The sequence below is a fragment of the Hoplias malabaricus genome, chromosome 4 (assembly GCF_029633855.1).
Source record: "Hoplias malabaricus isolate fHopMal1 chromosome 4, fHopMal1.hap1, whole genome shotgun sequence".
Taxonomy (NCBI): Eukaryota; Metazoa; Chordata; class Actinopteri; order Characiformes; family Erythrinidae; genus Hoplias; species Hoplias malabaricus.
The window spans coordinates 11,020,190-11,044,966 of NC_089803.1; the positions used below are offsets into that span (position 1 = coordinate 11,020,190).

Here is a 24,777-nt window from a genome sequence, read left to right on the forward strand (position 1 = left end):
TATCACATTATCACCCACTAAATTAACTTCAGGGTCTAATGCTGACCCGGTTCACCACCTCCCCTAACCGTTCCTTGATGACGCATGGCCCTTCCCATGACAACTGCAGTTTGGGGAAACGACCCTTCTTGCGTCGTGGGTTGAACAACCACACCTGTGTCCCAGGTGCTAGAGGCTCTCCTTGGCAGCGAGAGTCGTACGCCCAGTTGGGTGGTCAGTGTGTGGTTGAAACGCGCCACCAAGCCATCGCTTTGGGGATGGAGTGGAGTGGTCCTTGTTTTCCAGATATCCAACGACTTGAAGACCTTGGCCATGGCCACCGACTCAAAGTCAGTGTCCACAACAAATTCACAGCCCAGCTTGGAGTACGCCAGGACGGGTGTGTCACAGAGCTGGACACGAAGTGTGGCAAATGCATGCTCAGCTTTCTCTTACCATTGGAACTTCACCCCCTTTTCAATGAGCTGGTGCAATGGTGCACCAATGTCTGCAAATCCCCGCACAAAACACTGGTAATAAGAGGCTAATCCCAAGAAGCTTCAGAGCTCTCCAATATCCTGAGGAATGGGCCACTTCCACATGGTGTCCGTTGTGGCTGGATCTGTTTCTACTCCAGCCCTACTCACAATGTGGCCCAGAAGACTTTAACTGCCATTGGAGGAGGTGACACTTCTTGGGATGCAGCTTGAGGTTAGCTGCTCTGATGGCTTGGAAGATGAGTTCCAGTTTCACCAGTGCACTGTTGAAATCTAGTGTATGGACCAGCACATCATCCAAGAAGATGAGCAATGCTTCTGGGAGGTGCCAACAACCACCCGCTCCATCAGCCACTCTAAGGTAGCAGAAGCATTACAGTGTAAGAAGTGCAACACAGTAAAATTCCGTAACTCCATGCCCAGCATGAAGGCTGTTCTTTTGTCTCTGGTGCGAGAGGCACTTGCCAATATCCACTCTGCAGGTCCAGAGAACTGAACCAGGCAGATCCATAGAGTCAATCCAGGGCATCATTGATTTCATAAGTGTCAAGCTTGGTCACCGCATTGAGTTGCTGGTAATCCACGAAGAACCACCAAATACCAACTCTCTTTTTGCCGAGAACCACTGGTGCTGCCCAGGGTCTACCAGAAGGCTCAATCACACCTGCAGCTGTCATCTCCTTCTCTTTCTGCTCCACTGCCTACCTCTTAGTCCAAGGCAGTCTATAGGGATGGAGCTGGATGGGCGAGGCATTTCCCGTGTTGATGCTGTGCTGAGTCAAGTGAGTTCTGATGCAGTCCTTCTCTGTCAATGCAAAAATGCCAGTGTAATGCTGCCGTAGACCACACAGTCATTCTTTCTGAGTGTTGGCGAGTCCCTCTCTATGCCGTTGCCAAAGCTTGTACACTGCATGAAGCTTTGTGTCATCTTTTGGCTCTCCAGGGCCACTGCCTTCAGCCCCCTGGAGTCATTCCTCAGCCGGAATGGTTGCGACCTGCTCGGCCCTTATGATGGTGCTTTCTCCAGGTGGCAAAGCCCATATTACCCATGAACAACTCTCCACCTCAGCTTCATCACCTGCCACCATGGACACCCTGTCACGGGGGACGTGAAGAGTGGAATTACGGGAGGCGGACACACTCGCTACAACACAAATAGTTTAATATATATCAAACAGACAAACGAACTTGACGAGGGACACGAAATAACATTACTTATAAACATAGGAAACAGGTAGGAGACCGAATGAGGAACGAGAAACGAGTTAGAGAAACGAACACTACAATAACCATGACAACGTCCACACAACACAAACGAACTAGAGGGTAAACACGAATGGGGCATGAAAGGAGCAAGAGAGACTTAAATATACGAACTAATAAGAAAGACCTGACACAGATAAAGACAAAGAGGCGGAACAAAAGGTGGAGCTAGAGTGAAACGAGGGCGGAGATAGGAATAACAACAAACAGACAGAGCCACATGGAAGGAGAAAACAAACAAGAAAGTGCCAAGATGTGACACACCCTGACGTGCCTCCCCTTTAGACTCGGCGTCTATTTCCCCATGTCAAGTATTGCCCTGGTAGCCACCAGGAAGTCAGTGCCCAGTATGCATAGATCTCGGGTAGGCGCCAGCCAGAACTCATGCACCTGCTCCAGTCTTCCCGCTTCCTGCCCACCCCTCACTGGGGCAGGCTTGCTTCCATTTCCTGCTAGCTCAGGAGCTCAACACTGGCTGGCTCAGTGTCTTCCTTTCCTGCACCACCAGCAAATTATCCGTTCGGCGGGGCCTCGTTTTGGCACCACTTGGCATTGCTCCACCAGAGGTTCCATTGAGTAGCACTGTGCCGCTAGCTGCCGTGGTTTCTGAGCAAGGATGAATTCCGCTCTCATTGCCTCAGCAACAGATGCGCATAGGATAGAGCAGCTAACTGAACGTGCCATTTCAACTCATCCGGCGACAAGGCATTCAGAAAATTTTCCAGTGCTAGTTCTTCCTGTACAGCTCCCGGGAACCCTGGAAATGCCTGACAGACCAGCAGAGCTATTTCAATCGCTATCATGTTGATATGTTCACCTTTTAGTCTTTGTCCCTCCTTCAGCGCCCCCCTTGCTGCTGTCATTGCTGGGCTTTGTCCAAAACAGCGTTGTAGAGCCCCAGCAAGTTCAGTGAAATCCCCATGAAGCGCCATTGACGGCTCCACCAGCACTCTAAGAGCTTTCTCTTTAAGCACCACAGAGGTGGGCAGAAGTGTTAGCAGCAGTTCAGGTGTAATGCCTCACAATCATCTGAAACTGCGCCTCATAAGGTTTCAAGCCACTCAGTACCCAAGCGGCCAGCTGTGTTTCCAATCGCTGCTGCACAGCGCGCTTGGTGACGCCTTCGGCTGGTCCCATCATGACATGGGGCGGGTGGCACGCACCTCTCCTCCTCTTCCTGGATTTCCAGTCTTTTTCTTCATGCCCCAATGAGCTCATGGATGCACCGCTCGATTTCTTCCATCTCGGCTGTAATACCAGAATCATCCCACTTCTAACACCTAATGTGGTAGCATAGAAGACACACTGGCTCTGTCATATTGCTGAGGAGAGCTCTTTATTTTCTCTGAAAAGAACAAGTAGATAGCAACCACCAAACTCAAAATTCCACCTTCACAATGCAGGGCTATATACCACAGCGTAGGTGACACGGTAATGGTGAGTTCCCTACGCAAACAAATAAACAAGCAGAAGATAGGATATGATAACACTTTATTAATCCTGAAGGAAATTGTAGTGTCACAGTACTGTACATAGTGCACAAGAGAAGACATACAGAAAGAAATAACAATAGTGCAGTGATATAGAAATGGGTTACAGGGGTTAGAAAAAGGTGTGATATTGTATGCTATGAACCTTAATGAAATAACAGCATGGCTGAGATGGACTATAGCACTCGCCTTCGGTTTGTGCTTGCACTGCATCACAGCTGTGCTGTTATTTCATGATTAATAATGATTCATTATAGCTAATCTACCAGTACACTTCAAATTGTTTTGATTAATTTAAAAAATATGGCCCAATGAAGTATGTCCCAAAGTATGTCCAAAAAGCATCCCCATGAATACAACAATTAAAACAAAGTGGACCCTGCTGGGGAGAGGGTTACCGGGACCTACCCCTGGAGCAAGGCCTGGGGGTAGTGTCCAATGGCGAGCGCCTGGTGGCTGGGCAGCCCACATGACCCAGCTGGGCTTAGCCTGAAAAGGCAATGGGGGAAGATCTTGTGGGTCCACCACCCCAAAGACCCAGAGTACAGGTGGCGGTGCAATACCCATTGGGCACAGAGCAGGGGCGAAGGAGCCCTAGGCATCATGGAGCTTGGCAGCAGAAACTGGCACATGGAACCTAACCTCATTGGGGGGAAGGAGCCGGAGCATGAGGTTGAGAGATACCAGCTAGATATAGTTGGGCTCACCTCTACACACAGTGTGGGCTCTGGAACCAAACTCCTCGATAGGGGTTGGTCTCTCTCCTACTCAGGAGTTGTTTAGGGTGAGAGGAACTGGGCGGGTGTGGGGATACTCACAAGTCCCTGGCTGGCGGCTGCACAGTTGGGGTTTGTCCCAGTAAACGAGAGGGTCACCCCAATGCAGATTAGACTAGCAGAGAGTGACTTTGTGTGTGTGTGTGTGTGTGTGTGTATGCATCGAACAGCAGCTCAGAATATTCTGCCTTCTTGGAGGCAGTGAGTGGAGTTTTAGAGAGGATTCCGTGCACTGACTCTATTGTTTTGCTGGGAGACTTCAATGCTCACACTGGCAATGACTGGGAAACCTGGAGAAGAATGATTGGGAGGAACGGCCTGCCTGATCTGAACCCAAGTGGTGTGATGTTGTTGGACTTCTGTGCTAGTCATGGTTTGTCCATAACGAACACCATGTTCAAACACAAGGTGGCTCATAAGTGTACTTGGTACCAGAGCACCCTGGGCTAAAGGTCAATGATCGACTTTGTGGTCATGTCTTCTGATCTGAAGCCATATATTTTGGACACTCAGGTAAAGAGGGTCTGAGCTGTCAACTCATCACCACCTGGACAAAGAAGGACAAAAGCAAAGAAGTGTTTAGGGTTTCAGTCAGCATGCTATAGCTTATGTTTAATAAAAAAAACCTGGACAAACAATGAGACAAAAAAAAACCCTAAATATTAAAATGAGTAAAATTTAGTAAAAATAACAATCTAACAAGTAACAAAATTAATTAATTAACCATAATCTCAAGAATGACAAAATAGCAGCTTCGGGTGAGTGTTCAGAAAGTATATTTATTTTACATGTTTTAGTGTTTTGGGCTGTTTATATTTTGTATTTTGTTGCTGTCGAGTATAATACAGAATCAACCCAAGCCTGTGTCAATGCCCCGGGTGCAGAGTAAATTAATATATATAAGCATATGCACAGACATGGCCGAAAAATGTGGCATTGATAAGGGTCCACCGAAAGCAGAAGAGACATTGTACATGGGCTTGCAGAAGAACTTTGCCGCTGTTTCCTACTGGAAAAGGCCATGAAGAAAAAGCAACATCCCCCATCTGCAACAGACACACTGCATCAGGAACCACAGCACAGAGTGCTGTGAAGTGTGACAAAAGGAGGGAAGCTAGGTGTGTTCCAACTGTTAGTTTTGACTGTAAACTCTTTGTGATTATTTTTTTTTTTTTTTTTTAAATAAAAATAACTTGGAGAAATAACTTCTTAGACTTGGTACAATATAGCAATACATTTATGAGGTAAACAATTTGAATTCAACATGCTCCAGCTCTGCTTTCTTTCTTTCTTTTTTTTTTTTTTTGTAGTGTTTGGGCACTGTTTGTATTTTAGTCGTCATGAGAGTTTATGTTTAATATTAATATATGACATGTTTAAACGTTTGGGAGCTATTTGTATTTTTTGTATTAAAATACTGGGTAAGCAATAGGACAAAAAATTAATAAATACAATACCAATATTTATTGCAAAAATAAGGACTTTAGACCTTTTGGCCAACGCTTTAGACCAATTCAGCATGGCTTGTCGCTCCCTACCCCCCAACCCCCCCCCCCCCATTTAGTGCTCCTAATTAGCATAAACAATAGGCAGTATCTTCTTCACAGCAGGGGTGTGTGGGATCTGTCCCTTACGAAAAAATCGTGTTTAAGTGTTAAACGGTAGGGAGTTTGGATGAAAAAACTAAATTATGTCACTTGACTAAACTGCAGTTTTGTATGAAGTACAATAAATTTAAAGCATTTAAAAATTATATTATGTTGAAGTGAGAGGGTATTCTCTCTGTGTCTGCGTGGGTTTCCTCCCACAGTCCAAAAATACACGTTGGTAGGTGGACGGGTGACTCAAAACCTGTACCACGTCTTTTCAATCTATGAATCCTGTCACAGACCCCTGCAGTTATTTATAACTCAATCATCCTTCTAGGATCTACAGGAGCTTGAGCTTATTACCACAAGCACCGAAGGTGACTACTGATTAGTTCGGGAGCTTATTTTAACACAGAACTTTCATCTGTTTGTAACTGTCTGAATTGTCATTGACATAAGAGGCGCATTAGCTGAAAAGCTCAAAACATGCTTCAACAGATTAAAATATATATATGTATATATATATATAAAGTTCAGCACTCTTCTCCTCCTGGACCATGCATTATCAGTCCTGAAAAACACACTTCACTTCCAGTTGATTTCAATTCCATGAATTCTCTGTGAATCAGTGATTAGATCATTGTTATTTACAGACACTGTCAATTTTATTAGAAACCCCTTCCTTTTCTCCCCACAGTGTCAGGGTGTATAAAAGGCCCTTGAAATTAGAAAAGCCCTCTCTGCATTGGTCAGCATATATGCCAACGGCAGCCTATCAGGAGCCTCGGCCGCAAGCAGCAGCGCCATTTTGCAACAGTATGCAGGGAATAAAGGCAAGTATGTCTCGCTGCAGCCTGTAGGAAGGCGGAGTTGGACATCCAACTCCTCCCACATCCTACTCCGCCCACATCCAGCCACGCCTTCTAATACTGACGTGTTCAAGAAGCACTGTGTGGCACTTGAACGCAGACATGTTTAGCGACACTGAGTAGCACATTAAATACGAGTTTCAGCGAGTTTTTTCTGTGTGTAATTAAGTAACTCTGTTAATTATTTGGCTAAATCAACCACATACAACACGCGTGCCGCAGCTGAATATTCGTGTATTTATCTACGAACCTACTAGTATATACTGAAATAACGAATTTATAACGTGTTCGTGTATCTAGCAAAAACACTGACAACAACGAGCTTTGTAATTATACTTACAAACTAAATGTTTTTACTCACCGACATAACGTGCGCTGTTACTTTTTACGTTAAAAAATTCTGTTTGAGAGTTTTTTGGGCACGAGCGTGAGCTGTGTTTGAATTTACGAGGGTAGGGAACGATTTCGGACACTACCTTAAAATAGTGTACTATATAGTGACTAGAGCACTATTTGGGACACAGAGAAGACACTGGGCACGGGCGTGGCTTCTGACGTGGTGAGAGGGCGGGGTTGGATGTGGGCGGGGTTGGATGTCCAACTCCGCCTTCCTACAGGCTGCAGCGAGAGGCTTCTCAATAAAGGGGCTGTGTAGACGTTTTTGATTTGGTTCCTAAAAGTTTGAACTTTCAGAAGGATTGCTCTTGCTGGTTCAGTGTGGGTTTATTTTCTTCATTTGAGTCTGTGACACAAAGTAAGCTATTATGTTCATTCTTTGAGAATAGCTTAATTCTAATTGTAGGCTAGGTCTGTAGAAATGTAGCTTCAGAATCGATTTGTATTTCCTTTAATATTCATAGGTTTGGTAATATTTTCTGATATGTTTTACAACATTGAGCTGTTCTATGTTAGTATTGATGGTGCAATATGGTGGAAATGCGCTAAATCTGTGTTCTTTATCGATTTCATTGGTGTATAATTAGTTACTGCTCAGAGACTGTCGCTACTCTTTTTCCGTCCACATGGGAGCGCTAAAATCCCATTGTTTAAGCTGTTTAACCATTCATGTGATGATATAGCTTGTGCTCTGGTATGATATTAATGAGTTTTGCGTGTATTAGCCTTGTTTATCCCACCATTTATGTGTATATATATACACACTTCTACTACTAGTTAATACTGTACCTGTCTGTTGTTCATTTCAGACTCAATTACTTTTCATCATTCTTCTGTACCTGTATCCTCCAAGTCTACTGCTTAATATTCTCTGATTCAACTACAATGTCAAACCAATCCACTTAATACAACAACATCCAGAATATCATCTCATGTCTCCGTGTCTTTGATGTCTTGACCGACACACAGGAGTGTTTGCTGCTAAAATCTTAGTCTCAGCGCATTCAATAATAAAGCTTCACTACACAGGGACTCGCGGAGGGCGGACTGACGGAGGCGGACGCATACGCTAAAACACAAACTTAATTCACAAAAAAGGAATAACGAAACAGAGACTGGGGCAAAAACAAAACGAGGCAAAGTAGAAACAGACAGACGTGAGACTCAATGACGACAGGGAAACAAAACAATGACAGGAAAGGAAGCGAGGCATGGACGAGACAAAATGAGGAACAGACAAACTGACGGGAGCGATACGACTTAAAAATAAAACAACTGGATACGAGACACAACCAAGGTGAAATGTCCGACAAGAGGAAGTGAGGGAAGGGGACTTAAATACAAAACACAGACGAGACGCACCTGAGACAGATAACGAGGGGGCAGGGTAACAAATGAGACACAGACGAGGAGGCGGAACTAGGGCAACAACAAACAGAGTCATGTGCTGAGAGAGACAGAAACAGACATGACAGGACGAGGGCGTGACACACAGACTGACGGCTTTATTAGCAATAGGTTGTTTACAGTCAGTTACCATAATTTCTCCTGCAGTAGATTAAGATGTAGTAGTCAGAAATGACTGCTTTTCTTTTAGTAACTGACCACTGCTGACCCCATCTGAAAAACAACACAGTTCCTGTTAGTTCTGTTTAAAAAGTACAGAAAAGTTTATTTCAAAATTAAATTCAAGAGAGGACATTAATGTAATGGCTTACACCCTATAACAAACTAAAGCACAGCAAACCAAATCTAATAAAGAATCCCCTGCCACACAGAGGAAGGAAAAACTGGACACAAAATCATGTGGAGATGAGGAAAATGCAGGACCCAATGTCATGCCCAGCTTATGGCATAAAACACATGTGGCAAATATAATCACTTTATAAAATGTGCAGGGCACGCAGTAGAGACTGTGCAGGTTGTTGATTCATTATTTGTGGGCACTCAACAAATTAATGATGAAGCAACACTCAGAGGAGGAACAGCAGGTAACTTTAAGATTGATGCTGGTGCTGATGGAAATGTTTTACCTCTAGATTGGGTCAAAATATTTCCTGATAATGTGTACCAGGCACTTACACAAAACCTGGTCAAACACTAGCACAACAAGCAGAGGAGTCCAAGGATGGACACAGTGTGTGTTTGATTCAGGAGCATCACCCAGTTGTTTAAGCATCTCAAGCTCCAACTAAAGGCCTTTTCACACTGGAAACAAATATGATTTTTAACACGATAGAACCTTCAGACCACGTACGACATGTATTTTGTCTCAGTGCTCTGGAATCGGGAAAACGCTAGAAAAGGAAGAATAAATGGATTTATTGAGTAAGAACAATGATGAAATGATCATTTTTCTTTAAACACCGCAAATAAACCCCACACTGAATTCCCCCCAGTCTCTAGAACAACATGGGAGTCCAGTAGTGTTTCTGAAGCTCACTGGGGGAATTTGAGTCTCTACTTCTGAAATCAAAATAGTTTTTCCAACCACTCATTGGTGTCCAGTTTTTTCATTATCTGTCTACCATCAGTGAACAAATCACAAGCACATTCTCAAACTACCCTGTTCTCAAAGCAGACCAACTTTAGAACCTTACCATCTTAAGAGCGTTAAACCAGAGCCATCTCCTCCTACTAAAGAGAGACAGTGTTTCTGTGGGTAATTCTGGAGTGACACACTCTCTCTCCTCCATCAAAATATTCATCCTGATCGAGAGGGACTTGGTGTGAAGGACACCGGTAATATACATGTGTTTGTTTTTAAAACTTGACGTGTGTCCGACGGACTCTGTGAGAAAAGGCCTTAAAGCTGAATGTAACTGTGTGCTGGCTGCTGAGTGTACTGCTTGAAAGTTCCACCAGTGGATATTCCAGTTTAGTACAGCCTTGGAAAGGAGCCCACATGGCTCCAGAGATTGCTGTTGTAGCTACAATGCTAAAACCCTCACACTAAATACACAGAATATCACTATTGACTGTAATAAAGTGTTTGTTTTTATTCTAATATTAGGAAGTTTTAAGCAAAAAAAAAAAACAAAAGCAAAAAACAAACAAGCTCAGATAAATAGCTTCTTAAATCTCATTACCTCAAAGCAAAACTACTTCTCAGTAGGCCTTCCCAGTTTGTGAACATTTGGTATTCAGTAACATTCGTTCTAGTAAATAAATCTAATGTTTACACAGTGTTCATGAATCTGGTGGAAAGAACTAATGTCCATGTCCTCGTAAATTATGCGCAGTTTTCTCAGGGTTTTACAAAGGTTTAATGAGTGAAGTCCAGTGAGTGCAGACACAAGGTCGGTGTTTCCTAATCCAGTGATGGTTCAGTGTATTTATCTTTTTCATGACACACAGCACAGAGTGAGAAACAACCACAGACACTCACCTGGTTCATTAACATTCTCCTGATCACCTGGTTGATTATCATCTGCATTATCTCTCACATCATGTCCTCCACGGCCTGGACCACCATGAAAGAAAAACAAAATATATAACTCACAGAACACCACACCGCAAAACATTGCACACAGAGTTACACTGTTGTTTGCACTTCACAGAACCACACTATAATTCACTCACTAATTCACACACACACACTGTGAATGATGTTTTAAGGCTGAAGAGCTCATGGGTGAAGCCTGAGAAAACCCCTTTTCTTTGGCTCTAGTTAATAATAATAATAATAAATGGAATTTTTAAAGCGCTTTTCAGTAACCCAAAGTTGAGTTTGGATTTAAATAGTGATAGAGATGTTGACTGTTGAATTTCTGGAGGAAGGGAGTTCCAGAGGCGGGGGGCATGTCTGGAGAAGGCTCGATCTCCAAGACTACGCAGCTTAGAAGGGGGAATGGTGAGTAATCCAGCTGAGGAAGATCTGAGAATGCAATTAGGTGTGTATGGTTGAAGAAGGTCCGATAAGTAAGAGGGAGCTTGGTTATTGAGAGCTTTGTAGGTGAGAAGGAGGATTTTGAACTGAATACGATATTTAACAGGAAGCCAGTGGAGGTTGTGGAGAACTGGGGTGATGTGGTGGTGGGACCGGGTGTGGGTGAGGAGACGGGCAGCAGAGTTCTGGACCATTTGGAGTTTATGTAGTAGTGAGGAGGTAATGCCAGAAAGAAGAGAGTTACAATAGTCAAGACGGCTGGAGATGAATGCATGGATGAGGCGTTCAGAGGCAGACTGGGAAATAGAAGGACGGATTTTAGCAATGTTGCGAAGGTGGAAGAATGAGGTTTTTATGACGGAACTAACATGGGAATGAAACGTGAGCGTAGAGTCGAGGGTGACACCAAGATTTCGGACTACAGTGGAGGGGGACAGGGTGACATCATCAATTGAGAGTGTGAGGGAGCCAGTTGTATTGAGGGTAGATTTGGAGCCAATGAGGATTAGGTCAGTTTTATTACTATTAAGCATCAGTGAATTTTGTGTCATCCAGTGCCTGATTTTTGAGAGACAAAGTTCCAATTTGGAGAGTGGTGGGTTGTTGAAAGAATTGGTCCGGAGGTAAATCTGTGTGTCATCAGCGTAACAGTGAAAATCAAGATTGAAATGACGGATAATATGGCCGAGGGGAAGTACATAGACAATAAACAGTAATGGGCCAAGGACAGAGCCTTGTGGGACCCCTTGTGAGATGGATGAAATGGTTGAACTATGTCCAGAAAGTGTGACAAATTGTTTTCGATCTGTTAGGTAAGATCTAAACCAGTCAAGGGCAGAACCAGTGACACCCAGCTCACGCAGTCTTGAGAGGAGGATGGCATGATTTACTGTGTCAAAGGCAGAACTTAAGTCAAGGAGGTAATTGTAGGTAAATATTTCTGCTCTAGTCACATGTTTATTTATTTTTGTTTTCTTACTTTACTTTAAAAGTCAGTCAACAAAACATTTAATTTCTCCAGAAACTGCTGCATGTTTTAGTAGATTTTCAGTGTTTACTGTGTGTCTTTGAGCAGAGTCTGTGGATGTGGTCTGTACTCACCAAACATCTTTTTCATCCTAAAGAGAATAAAGACAGCTGCAACCAGTAAAACCAGTAAAACCAGTAAGATCACTCCTGCAATCAAAATTGCAATCTCTCTTGGACTCAATCTTTTATCTGTAAACAGAGCAGTGGTGAGAATCAGTCCCATCCCAGCACTAAATGTTTCCTGCACTATGAGTCTGTCTACAGGAGCTGACGACTCTTACTGAGTCACTGACTGACTGACCCCTGATCAGTGTTTAAATGAGCTTGAGTGAGAACATCATGGATCTTACAATAACGTCCTAATAAAGGCTCCAATAACTCAGTGTAGAGAAAACGGATCTGAGTGTCTAATTTCTAATAGAAAAAAAATACTTTTTGGGACTTAGAAATCTAGGTCAACTTCAGAGACATCTCCACTCTTGCCAACTCAGACTGGAATCTCAGATAACACAGAGAGAGTGTCATAAACCACACCCCAGGCCCTGTTTATGACCCAAGGTCTCAGAGAGAGGAATTTTTGGAGATGGCAGAGACACTCCAAGGATCAACTTATTCATTCATTCATTGTCTGTAACCCTTATCCAGTTCAGAGTCGCGGTGGGTCCAGAGCCTACCTGGAATCATTGGGCACAAGGCAGGAATACACCCTGGAGGGGGCGCCAGTCCTTCACAGGGCAACACAGGCACACACACACATTCACTCACACCTACGGACACTTTTGAATCGCCAATCTACTTACGAACATGTGTTTTGGGACTGTGGGAGGAAACCGGAGCACCCGGAGGAAACCAACGCAGACACAGGGAGAACACACCACACTCCTCACAGACAGTCACCCGGAGGAAACCCACGCAGACACAGGGAGAACACACCACACTCCTCACAGACAGTCACCCAGAGGAAACCCAGGCAGACACAGAGAGAATACAGCACACTCCTCACAGTCACCCACCCGGAGTGGGAATCGAATCCTCAACCTCCAGGTCCATGGAGCTGTGTGACTGAGACACTCCCTGCTGCACCACCATGACACACGATCAACTTTTGCTCTCTGTAAAACTGCTTAATCAAGAAATTCTCAAACCATGGAATTAAACCTTAATTCCCGTTGGTTTTAAACAGTTTGAAGTTACATATGGAATATGACTGTGTGCAATTAATTACAGTGAGACAATCAAACCAGATGGAATTAATTTACATGTGTTTAAAATTGATTTTTTATGAACTTATGCAGGAACCAAGGTCATCACATAGTGTGTGTTATTTGGCTAAGAATGATGTAAAACATGGTTTTGTCTGAAGGATATTACTTTGTTTTAACATCTAATTCTTTATACTGCAAAAGCATTATTCAGAAATCTTGGATACTCAGTCAACAAGAGTCTTTGTCTTGTCAAGTGTCGTAAATTGTATGTGATGTCACTGCTAAGAAACGTTCTAGTCTAAAAGAACATCCAATCAGAGGCAAGAGATGCTCCAATCCTTGATCCCTGAGGACCAATCAGGCCTTCAAAGTGGGATTCCTAAAAACTCTGTGAAAAACTTGATGCTCTTAAAAGTTCACTTCTTCAAGGCTGCTAGAGGCTTCTCAAGCTCTCATCCGGTCTCTCTGACAGACTCTCTTATGGCTCTCTCTTAAAACAGGCTTAGGCTCTTCCAGCAGGTTCCAGGCAGAACAAACCCAGAACATGGAAAGAAAATGTAGAGAGAGAAGGAAAAGAGGAGGGTTGGAATGAAGGAGAAATTTAGATTCACACAAGGGTGAATCTGCTTCCAGCTCAGCAAAAACAGCCTAGGTTTTATCAGTATTTCTAGTATTAATATTAGAAAACTACAGTTTAAATCCAGCAAAGCCCAATGCCACATCCAGAGGATGAAAGAGACCTCAGACCTCATACCCTCTGTCATGCCCTCGTCCCGTCATGTGTTTTCCCCGCCCTGTGCTCTCTCAGCACATGGCTCTGTTTTAGTGTCCATGTCTCCGCCCATGTCCCGCCTTTGTTCTGCCTCCTTGTCCGTCGTCCTCGTTATCTGTTTCAGGTGTGTCTTGTCTGTGAGATGTATTTAAGTCCCTTTGTCTCGCTTCCTCGTATCGGTCATTTGTTTGAATTCCTAGTCATGTTGCTTCTCGTTCCTATTCCTAGTCATGTTCACGTTCTAATTCCTAGTCAGTTGTTCCTTGTTTTCGTTTCCACGTTTCATGTTGTTGTTTCAAGTCCTTTCATTTATCAGTCATTGTATTGCCTGTTCTAGTCTGCCTCATCTGTTCCTCGCTTCGCGTTTGCCCTCAAGTCTGTTTGTGTTTTTTTTTTGTTATTTTGTTGTAAATAAAGGTCTGTGTTGTAGCGTGTGCGTCCCCCTCCGTCTGTCCAACTTTGCGTTCTTGACACCTTCAATGTGGTGGAACAAGAGCTTCAGCATCAGCGATGAAGGAGAAGGCCACATGCTCCCTCAGAATGATCACATTCTGAGGTGGGATTTCTGAGCAAAGACCCAGGAGAGACCTGCATGGACGTGTCTCTCACAAGGAGGAAGATCAGCGATGAAGGAGAATCCCCAAATGCCTGTCAGAGTGCCACCAGCTCAGACAGAGTGGTTGCCGTGTCCAAGGCTGTGTCTTTCACCAAAAGCCCAATGGAAGAAAAGGTGCAGTTCATCTGTGCTTCTACAAGCCACCTCCTCTCCTCTCCAGGGACACGTAAGGTCACCAGTTAATTTCTTTCATAGCTCAGGATATTGGTGCTGAATGCTTTGCTGGATAAACCATAGCCTTTTTAGGATTTAGGATAATTATCATAGAGTAATTCCCTCATATATTAATCTCCCTGCTCCCTCATGTATCTCTGTAATTCATTTCATTATATGAATGTCTAATCAATATTCATTATTTGATATTATCTTTAATAAACCAGTTGTGTAATAAAACCAATCCTTGGTTATTTCTTTGTGTGTGAACCTTTCCTGTACAGAATTATTACTTTTGGGCCAGATTCAATTTCGGAGCCAAGAACCTACAGCGGGTCAATGACCATAATTCATTAAAAATAATTAATTCTAGCTAATTCTGCTATAATATGTGTAATGTCCACTCAGCATTTATGACCTACAGTCCAAGCTGAGACTGGACAGGTAAAGACACTACATATTACTTAATGGCTCCCAACTGTGGGGCTTAGCAACATGAATTAAATAATTAATTATTAATCAACTAATAATTAATTATCACTGACTCCGCTACAGTGAATCACTCCTGAATTACCCATAGAAACTCTGTCTCTCTTTATTATGAGGGACATAGCTCTGGTTTAAGGCTCTTAATGCGGTAAGGTTCTGGTCTACTTTGAGAACAGGGCAGTTATCATATGATTGTGCTCAGTGTTCACTGATGGTAAACAGATGATGACAAACTGTACACTAATGAGTGGTGGGGAAAACTCTATTTTGATTTCAGACATTGCTTATTGTCTAACAACCTGCAAACATTGAAGATTTCTATTAGACGTACTGAGAGACACTGATGGATGTTGGATAGCAGTGGATACCTGGCTGTTTACACACACATTCAGTGTTTTCTGAAGCTCTGATGTTAGCCTCATGACAACATGGCTTCATTACATCCCTGATATACAGACAACACTCACATTTACATTAGAATTGAATCCATTAATAACACTTCCCTCACTCACATGGAAAACTGCTGAAATGAAATTGAAAACTAGATGAAGCGCTACTTCTTCATATTACACCAGAAATCTTCAAATGACTGTTACAAAATTTAGCTGTAGTTCTGTATCTGTATAAATGGTGTTTATTGTGATTTCTTGCTCTTTCTTTTTAGTTTGGCCTTCACCCCACCGTTGAAAATCTTTAAAGACTGTATATTGAACTTGGGAGTTAGAGCAACATGCGACATAAAAACCTAAAGGACTGAAATAGAATTTAGACTACTTATGGAATGTATTTGGAGTGAAATAATTGCATTGTTCTGTGCTAAATAGTGAAGAAAATATGTGCTGCTTTTTATTTCATTTATTATTGTTATATATAAAAGTCCTGGACAAATGGAATGATTTGTTATTTTTATATAGACCCTGTAGTAGTCTGAATATTGACACAGACATGTTTTAGTTGAGGGGGTCCCCAAGTTTTCAAAAGAGGGCCAAGGGGGAGGGGGGGGGCTCTGGAGGAAAAAGTTTGAATACCTCTGTGTTAAACAGTGAAAAAACCAAACTCATTCTTACAGGATCAAAATCAACCCTCGTCTTAACTCCCTCTCTGTCCTCCCTGTCCCCCCTTTTGATCTGGTACAAATCTGGACGTCCTCCTTCACTCCACACTTTCATTTTGTTCTCACATAAACTCTCTACTAAAAACACCTTTCACCTCCATAACACTCCACAACAAATAATCAACATTATGTCCCTCAGTCTGCTGCAGAAACCCTTATTCATGCTCTCATTTGTAGCCTCCTGGACTCCTGCAGATCATTTCTCATTGGTACCTGCTCCTCTCACTTACACCAGCTCCAGACGGTACAGAACTCTGCTGCTCACCTCCTCAACTGCACACACTCCATCATCATCATCATCATCATCATCATCTTACAGCTGTCCTTCAAAACCTCCACTGGCTCCCTCTACAATAGTCATAACATCACAAATCCTTCTCCTCATTTACAAAGCTCTACAGAACCTTGCCCCTTGACATTTGTCTGACCTCTTTATCCCCTGCAAACCACTCACACTCTCAGACCTTCCTCTGGTGTGTTACTCACTGTCTAAGAGTCCGAGAGTCACAGGGAACCAAACAGAACATTTATCACCACAGCCCTTCAAATTAAACTAGAAATTTAGTAACAGATAAAATGAAATAAATCACCTGATGAGTCACTTGTTTGATTGACATTAGTTTCTGTGGTTTCTGTGGAAATAAAAGCAGAAAGAGGAATAATGAGTCTTAGTTAGAACCTCACAAATAACACTAATAACTCTCTACTGATAAACACACTGTTTAAGTACATATTCATTCACGGTCTCCTTTTTCATGCTCAGATGGATTTTAAGTTTTTTACAATTTCTACAATCAAACTCCATGAAATCAGGAATGAATAACTCTATAAGACCTCAGGCCTGATCTCCTCACCTTCAACTGATAGTTCCACACTCTGGATCAATTGGAGATTGATCACCTGCAAGGAGCATTTATAGACTCCTTCATCCTCAGCTCTAACCTCCTTTAACTCCAGAGAACAGTTCCCCTTCAGCAGTTGATCTTCAGGAACGTCCACACGGCCTTTATACTTCTCGCCCTGATACAGCTCCACTGCACTTCTCTCAAACACTGTGTCAGAAAAGGTGCGCCACTGCACATGAGGACTCTGACTGGGCGACTGTTCTTTGATCACATTTCTACAGTCACAAGGAAGGACTGCTGTTGAACCCACTCTGGCAGTGATGGAGGTTTGTGAGGAGAGAGCCCCTGGGTAACACATTAAATACAAGACATTTAAACCTGCAATGTATAAAACATATTGTCACTGACCAATGAAAAACATGTATCTCCAAAATAGCAACTTTACAGGAGAAGGAAAACCCTTTTTACCTTTCAATGCAAATCAATATAAAAAGCTTTAATTATGTTAATTAATTAGTGTTACTATGGTATCCTATGTTGCTGTTGTTGTGACAACTGCAGGGTACCTGCAGGCATGGGGAAATTGAATTTTAAACTTTTTTAAATATGTTTTAATACCATTTAGAGACAAAATTAAGGCCATTTGCACAACAGAACATGGCAAAAAGCACATGAAACCAATGCTGTGTTTACAGACTTTACTGTAAGTAGGTGATTCCTGTATTTTATAATGTACCAATATTTCAAACAGGGCAATTCTAGGATCAGGGTTTTAGGGGCGCTGAGCCCCAATGACACCAACCTGTTTTTTCCTCAGCAGTTAAATTAAACTCTTGGGTGCAAAAAATGTTTTTGATATATTTATCACTGTCCTCCCACAGTAGCAGCTACATTCTGTTGTAAATAATGTTTCTTACCTGCTTCTTTTGGTATTCCATTCTTGTGTTTTATTGTATAATATTCTATTGATTAACTATTGATGTCACCCCCTTTTGTATTAATTTCCTTATCTCCCTTTCATTGTTGACTTTAGTTACAGAGAACCTTTTGATTGTCTCCCCCCTCATTTGTATTGAAAAGACCCTTTATGGCCCTTAGAAGAGTTTGATGTTTTGGCGGTCCTGTATTTTCCTAAGTCCTTTAATGATAAAACCAACTTCTGGTTTGGGGGGCTATCTGCTTCTCACATGACCACCTGTGGTGAGCAAAGGACCAATGGTGTTGAACCTCAGTATTTAAGGTTCTTACCTAAATCTGGGACCTTAGACATGTTGAGGAAGAGACCCATGAGCACCCAATAAACTTAATTTCATCTCTACTTTGAGTCTCCTCTCTTATTTTCAAGAAACAACTTGTCATTTTGACCTCATGCTTTCATCTGAACTGGGCTATATTCACACACATGTCTGGATATGTCTCATTATCATTATCATTCTATAACAACATAAAAGTGTTCAGTGCAGTAAATGGGGACTGATGGTGATTACTGTAATGTGCTGGTGCTGAATGATAAAGCAAAGAAATCCTCAACTGTGATACTTACTGGAGCCGCCACCACACACACAAAACTCAAAACTGTATCTTGTGCCCTCGGCACTGCTACGAGCGGGGTGAAGAAGAGGGAAAGTGGATCATACTATGTACAAGGCAAGAGGGGACTGCTGTATGTTCACTGTTAATATATTTAACCATATCATATTTATATTTTCAACACTTGCAACTTATCAAAGACAACCCTTACAATAACATTATAACAAATAGAACATTATTTGATTGTATTGCTCCATCATTTGAGGAAGGGGCTGGGACTGATGGTAAAGGGGTGTTCTTTTTTTAACAAAAAGCAAAAAGAACAACTTCTAGCTGCACAGTACATTTCTTTTACACATCATAAATTGCATGTAGTTTTTTATTATTTCCACTATGGCACTTTAGTTCTCTTCTTTTATTGTATCATTTTAAATTGTTTTAATCATTTTTAATCATTTAATCATTTTACTCTTTTTATGTAATTGTTTTATTGGACTTTTATGATTTTTATTCTGGCTTTTAATATAACTGTTTTTTTCTATAAAGCACTTTGTATGAAAGGTGCTCTATAAATAAACTTGCCTTGCCTTGCCTATGAATGATGCTTTGAGGTTGGTTACAGGGCATGTTTAGGGTCTTGGCAGTGCTGCAAAATGTAAAAAATCTTAATGATTGGACTACTTTAAGAAACTCATCTTACTGTTACTGAACATGCAAAATTTAAGCGTGACTGGGTCGGTCAAATGTAATTTTCTTCTTATAGATTTAACAAATGGGGTGTAGCTGTTCTTATGAATAAAAATATTCAGTCATTCTTGATTTTGAAATGTGTGATCCAGATGGTCATTTTATTCTATTTGTTGGACAGTTCTTGGACAGTCTATTACCATAATAAATGTTAATGCTCCCAGTGAAGACTGCCCCCCTTTTATGTCTAATATTGTCTTATTGTTCAATCAACACGGCAATGGTTTTGATCTCTTGTCTGGGTATTTTAATTGCGTTCTTGATTATACATTAGATAGATCATCATCTGCTCCACCAACAAATCTCAATACGTTTCCCAATAAATTTTCCCTCAAAATAGAATTTGATAAGTATTAATCTGTAGTGGACAAAGTTCACAAACCATGTACTTGAGTTAAAGTACAGATGCTCAGGGTAAAATATTACTCCAGTAAAAGTAAAGTCCTCATTGTAGATCTCTTTACCTTCAAATGTACTTAAGTATTAAAATAAAAGTACAGTGACGTATTAATGCTGTAACGTCCTGTTATCATTTTTGTAACAAGACTCATGTTTAACACACTGTAGTTGAAAAGACTCTAGTGTCACTCTTGGTTCCTCAGTCTTTTAACAGAATATCATTAATGAGTCTGACACTGAACACAGCAGAAATGTCCAAAGATTAAATACAGTCAATGAGGTTATATCATCTATTACATAAACCCAAAGTGCTGCCCTCCAAACCAACAGAGGTCGCTGTCTCCTGAGCATTAAGCCCAATTAATGCCTCTGTGTTGAACCTATGCTGTAGGCAGCACTGCCTGATGTGCACCTCTTCAGAAATGTAACTTGTCACGTCTACGCAGACCACAGCGACTGTGACTGGTCTACAGTCGGACAAACATGGTTCCATATTAACTCCTCTACACTACACTCCCTAAATAGTGCACTTTAAAGATTCGTAAAACTATTACCACTACACTGTGCACTACATAAGACTGAAGATGTTTGAAATTCAGCCCTAGTGGTTTGGTGGTGTAACTGCAGAGCGACCAGATACTAACGCAGAAGTATAAACTTACACAATGGCATAGGACACTTGGACATAACATTTGGGTTTTTTCTGCTCCTGGGACTCCCTCTAGAGCAATTATCTTTCACAGCACTGTACTGAAATTGGTAGGGAGGGGAAGGAAAGGGGTGTTTCCTACCCTCCTCCAAAAGGTATATAGTACATTGTCTGCTGTGCCGAGCCACGAGTAGCAAAGACAGAGGCTCTATTCTCCCCATTACAGGTCAGTGAAGCATCACAGTGATTTTGAAGCTGTCATTTTAGTGTATAAATAATACAGAGTGTTTCGTAAAGCTCTCTGTTTTGAATATATAGTTGCAGAGTATAATTTCATTTCAGTTATTTCTGCAATATGGTTTTGTTTTTCGGATTTTTGCCTGATACTTGTTTTTGTCTTTTGGACTTGTTTATCCCTCTGTACTGACTTTTTGGGTTTTGGAATATTTCTTCTGGTTTTGGCCTCCCTTCACGTATTGTGTTAAATAAACCTCCAACTGACTCTCGCTCTCGGTGGGTGATTTGTGACATCTACAGATCCGTAGTGTTTATGAATGAATAGTAGTTACTGATCACATTTCTTTACAAGTCATTACAGAGGCCGAAAAAAAAAGCCTTCAATGCACAGTTCACTGGGGAAGAGGTTTGGGAGGCGAGGCCCCGCTTGCGGCAAGGGCCCAGGATTGGACAGATATCCTGTGGAGTTTTATAAGAAATTTTGGCCTGTGTTATCACCCATTCCAGACTCATGGACAACTGCCTCTGTCTGTTTGCTTTAAAAAAAAAGAACAATCCACTGGAGTGTGCTTCTTACAGATAAATTTAAGGAATGTGGATTTTAAAATTATAATGTATGCTTGCTCATAGACTTGATGGTTTTCTACCACAGAAGATACATCCAGTTCTTTTGACAGGGTCCATTGTGCTGTGTTGGAGAAGGCCAACCTGAGATCAGTTTTGATAATCTCATCAAACCACTTCTTTCTCTTTGGTAACTGAACCCTTAGTCCAGTAAATCAGACGTAATAAACTCCTTTCTGGTGCCTAGAGGAGATCATATTTCTCTTCATGCAGATGATGTCCTTTTACATCTTTCTAATCCAGAAGTTTCTGTTAATGATGTTATTAATTTGATATCTGAATATAGTATGGGTTCTGGTTATAAAATCTATATTACCCCTAAGCTTGATGATTTATTCACTGCCAATTATCCATCACTTTTGGACAAAATTGAACAAGTGTCTAGTCTTCACTCCCAAACTCATTCATCAGCCGTAATATCACAGGAAAACAGTTATATTCTAAAAGACAAATACATTATTTATAACACACTTCTGTCTTGGAAGGATATTAGACGATATCTGAAAATCCCAAACTATATTTCATTGTACTCTTCAATTTCCTTCAACCCTCAGCTAAAGACCATAGGATTACACAACTGGTTTATGTCTGGAATAACAGATTTGTTGAGTATATACAACAAAGGCTTAAGGAGCTTTGAAGATAAGAGCACAGTTTAAAGTCCCAAACTCAAATTTTTATAAATATCGGTACTTGCTCCATTTTGTGGATTTGTGGAAATTAATTCTGCATGGAGTTGACAGATGTGGAGACATTTCTTATCAAACCAGATGGCTTCTGGTGTATAATCTCTTTTATATACTCTACCCTGTCTAATGCCATTAAATCAAGCTACAATTTCCTAAGGTATGTCTGGGATAGGGCCTTTCTATTAAATATGACAATGATGCATGAACAATATAAGAAAATATTTCCTAACATACCTCTACTAAGATTCAAGAGCAGAATGTCACATTTTTCTGCAGGTCTTACCTAACTCCGATACTTCATTGATGTTTAAAAATGCATCTCCACTTTGTCTTAAATGCAATACTGCTGAAGGTACACTCAGGCACATGTTTTGGAAATGTACAAAAATTCTAACATTTTGGAGAGAAGTTCAATCAGACCGTTACAGAAATACTGGATAAAAGCTTTAATATGTCACTATGTTTATATCTTTTGAATTATAGACTTTATCTGGTTTTAAAAGACAAAAAAGTCATATTTGTTAGGGACTTTAACATACCTAGCAAAAAATGCATCTTGCTGTTGTGGATATCTCCAAATGTTCCCTCTCTCCAAACACAACACAAATCTCAGACCTCTTTCCAAGAGAGAAGCTCAACTTTGAAATTCATAACTGACATCAAAATGTTGTGAAATCTGGTCGACGGTCTGGAAGATATTAGGTGATAAATGATCTTTCCTTATATCATGTCTGTTATTCTCTCCTGTGTGTTATTTTGCTCTACTAATATTATTTATTATATTTATTATTGTTCTTATTATTTATCTTGTGCTTGTATCATTCACATTGTATATTAACCACCATCTGTCATTGTTTCTGTATCTGGAAACTGTTAAATGCAATGTGTGAAAATCAGATGAAAAACTAAAATGTTAATTTACTGTCCATGGCATTTTTAGGCCTTATATTTAGATACATATATGTAAGACTTCTTAATGCTTTTTAAGGATCCACAGACACCCCGATCTTAAGTGAAGAGTACAAACAATTTATTGGGGGTGGGGGAATTAATTCTAATACCCCCCCACCAGGAAATGAATGGGCATCCATCCATCCATCCATTATCTGTAACCGCTTATCCAATTTAGGGTCGCGGGGGGTCCAGAGCCTACCTGGAATCATTGGGCGCAAGGCGGGAATACACCCTGGAGGGGACGCCAGTCCTTCACAGGGCAACACAGACACACACACACACACACACATTCACTCACACCTACGGACACTTTTGAGTCACCAATCCACCTGCAACGTGTGTTTTTGCACTGTGGGAGGAAACCGGAGCACCCGGAGGAAACCCACGCGGACACGGGGAGAACACACCAACTCCTCACAGACAGTCACCCGGAGCGGGAATCGAACCCACAACCTCCAGGCCCCTGGAGCTGTGTGACTGCGACACTACCTGCTGCGCCACCGTGCCGCCCATGAATGGGCATATTGTTCAAAATTAAAATCTAAATGGCACTCCAATATGCTCAAAATATATACTCCTTGCTGAGGCTGATGTAAAAACCTGGCATAAGCCAGCCATCCTCCAGCAATGTCCCCACATCCTCCAGAAAACTACAGCAACCACATATTAACACCTTAGTAATTGACCTTCCGGTTCTTACCAACCACTTAACAACTACCAGGCAAATCCTGAACATCCAAATGGAACAAATGGGCACCACACTGCAACACCATAGCAACCACCTGGAACAGCATAGCAACCATCTAGCAACACCCCATGTATAAACCATTACCAAGGGCAGCTAGTTGACTCACCTGCGCAGGTGATGAAGGGCAGGACAAAAACCCAAAAGGAACAGCCCATGTTTAATTCTAGAAGATGTTTCACTGAAAAAGAAAAACAAAATCAATTGAGATACTAAGTCAGTTGAAGAAAACATGTTCACACTTCAGAGTCAAAACTTGAAAAGGGACATCATTTTGCGACGCTAAAGGTCAGTTTTTGCTTCTGTGGACTCTACACCATGAGCAGTGCATAGGTAGTGTGTAGCTGTGTTCCCTACACTGTGGCCTCCTCAGAAATGTAAATATATGTTTAAATGACGCGGTTAAACACATTTGTTGTATTTGCTTCTTTCTCGGCATGACGTAAACTACGCTCTGTCCCTAATACAGCCCTTCTCTCTACATAGTGCAGTTCACATATGAAACTAATACTACTGCACAAACTGTTAAACTGGGCAGTGGTGGTTCTAGATTGGGAACTCATCCCCATTTTGTTTCTGAAAGCTCAGCCTCTGAGACACTTTTTAAACCCAGTGAAGTGCTGCAAATGAACCTCATCCATTTGTGTGTAGCTCTACAAAACTTTTTACTTGTATTTGTTCCCAATTCCAATTATTTGGAGCATGTTACTTACATCATATTCAACATGTGCAAATATTTTTTGATAAAAAATACATTTCTGTTTCAACATTTAAATACTGTCTTTGTTCTATTCATTTATTCATTCATTCTTTGTCTGTAAGCACTTATCCAGTTCAGTTTGTGGTGGGTCCAGACTCCAGAGCTTACCCAGAATCACTGGGAGCAAGGCCTGCACACCCTGGACGGGGGGCAGTGCATTACAGGGCACAACATACACTCACACACACACCCATGGACACATTTGAATATCCAATCCACCTACTGACTTATGTTTGGACTGTGTGAGGAAAGCAGAGCACTCAGAAGAAAACCCACACAGACACAGAGAGAACACACTACACTCTTCACAGACAGACACCCGAAGCAGGGCTCGAACCCACAACCCACAGTAGGACCCTGGAGCTGTGTGTCAACAGCGCTACCTGTCGCATCAAGTTATTAATATGAGGTTTAAAGGATTTACACATCATTAGATCCAGTCTATATTTACATTTAGCTCAGGGTCCCAGAT

General features: G+C 41.6%; 1 protein-coding gene across 1 annotated transcript in view; it reads right to left on the reverse strand.

Moving 5' to 3' along the window:
• Nucleotides 1-4,441: 4,441 nt before the first annotated feature.
• Nucleotides 4,442-24,777, reverse strand: part of LOC136695674 (butyrophilin subfamily 1 member A1-like) — a 34,216-nt gene continuing 13,880 nt past the window's right edge. Inside the window, exons 2-8 of the mRNA XM_066669896.1 lie at nucleotides 23,655-23,726; nucleotides 16,981-17,316; nucleotides 16,717-16,758; nucleotides 11,850-11,966; nucleotides 10,248-10,322; nucleotides 8,397-8,479; nucleotides 4,442-4,552 (exon numbers count right to left, since the gene is read on the reverse strand). Coding sequence (XP_066525993.1) covers nucleotides 8,418-8,479; nucleotides 10,248-10,322; nucleotides 11,850-11,966; nucleotides 16,717-16,758; nucleotides 16,981-17,316; nucleotides 23,655-23,703 — 681 coding nt within the window. The 5' untranslated portion in view covers nucleotides 23,704-23,726 and the 3' untranslated portion in view covers nucleotides 4,442-4,552; nucleotides 8,397-8,417. The remainder of the gene's footprint in view (nucleotides 4,553-8,396; nucleotides 8,480-10,247; nucleotides 10,323-11,849; nucleotides 11,967-16,716; nucleotides 16,759-16,980; nucleotides 17,317-23,654; nucleotides 23,727-24,777) is intronic.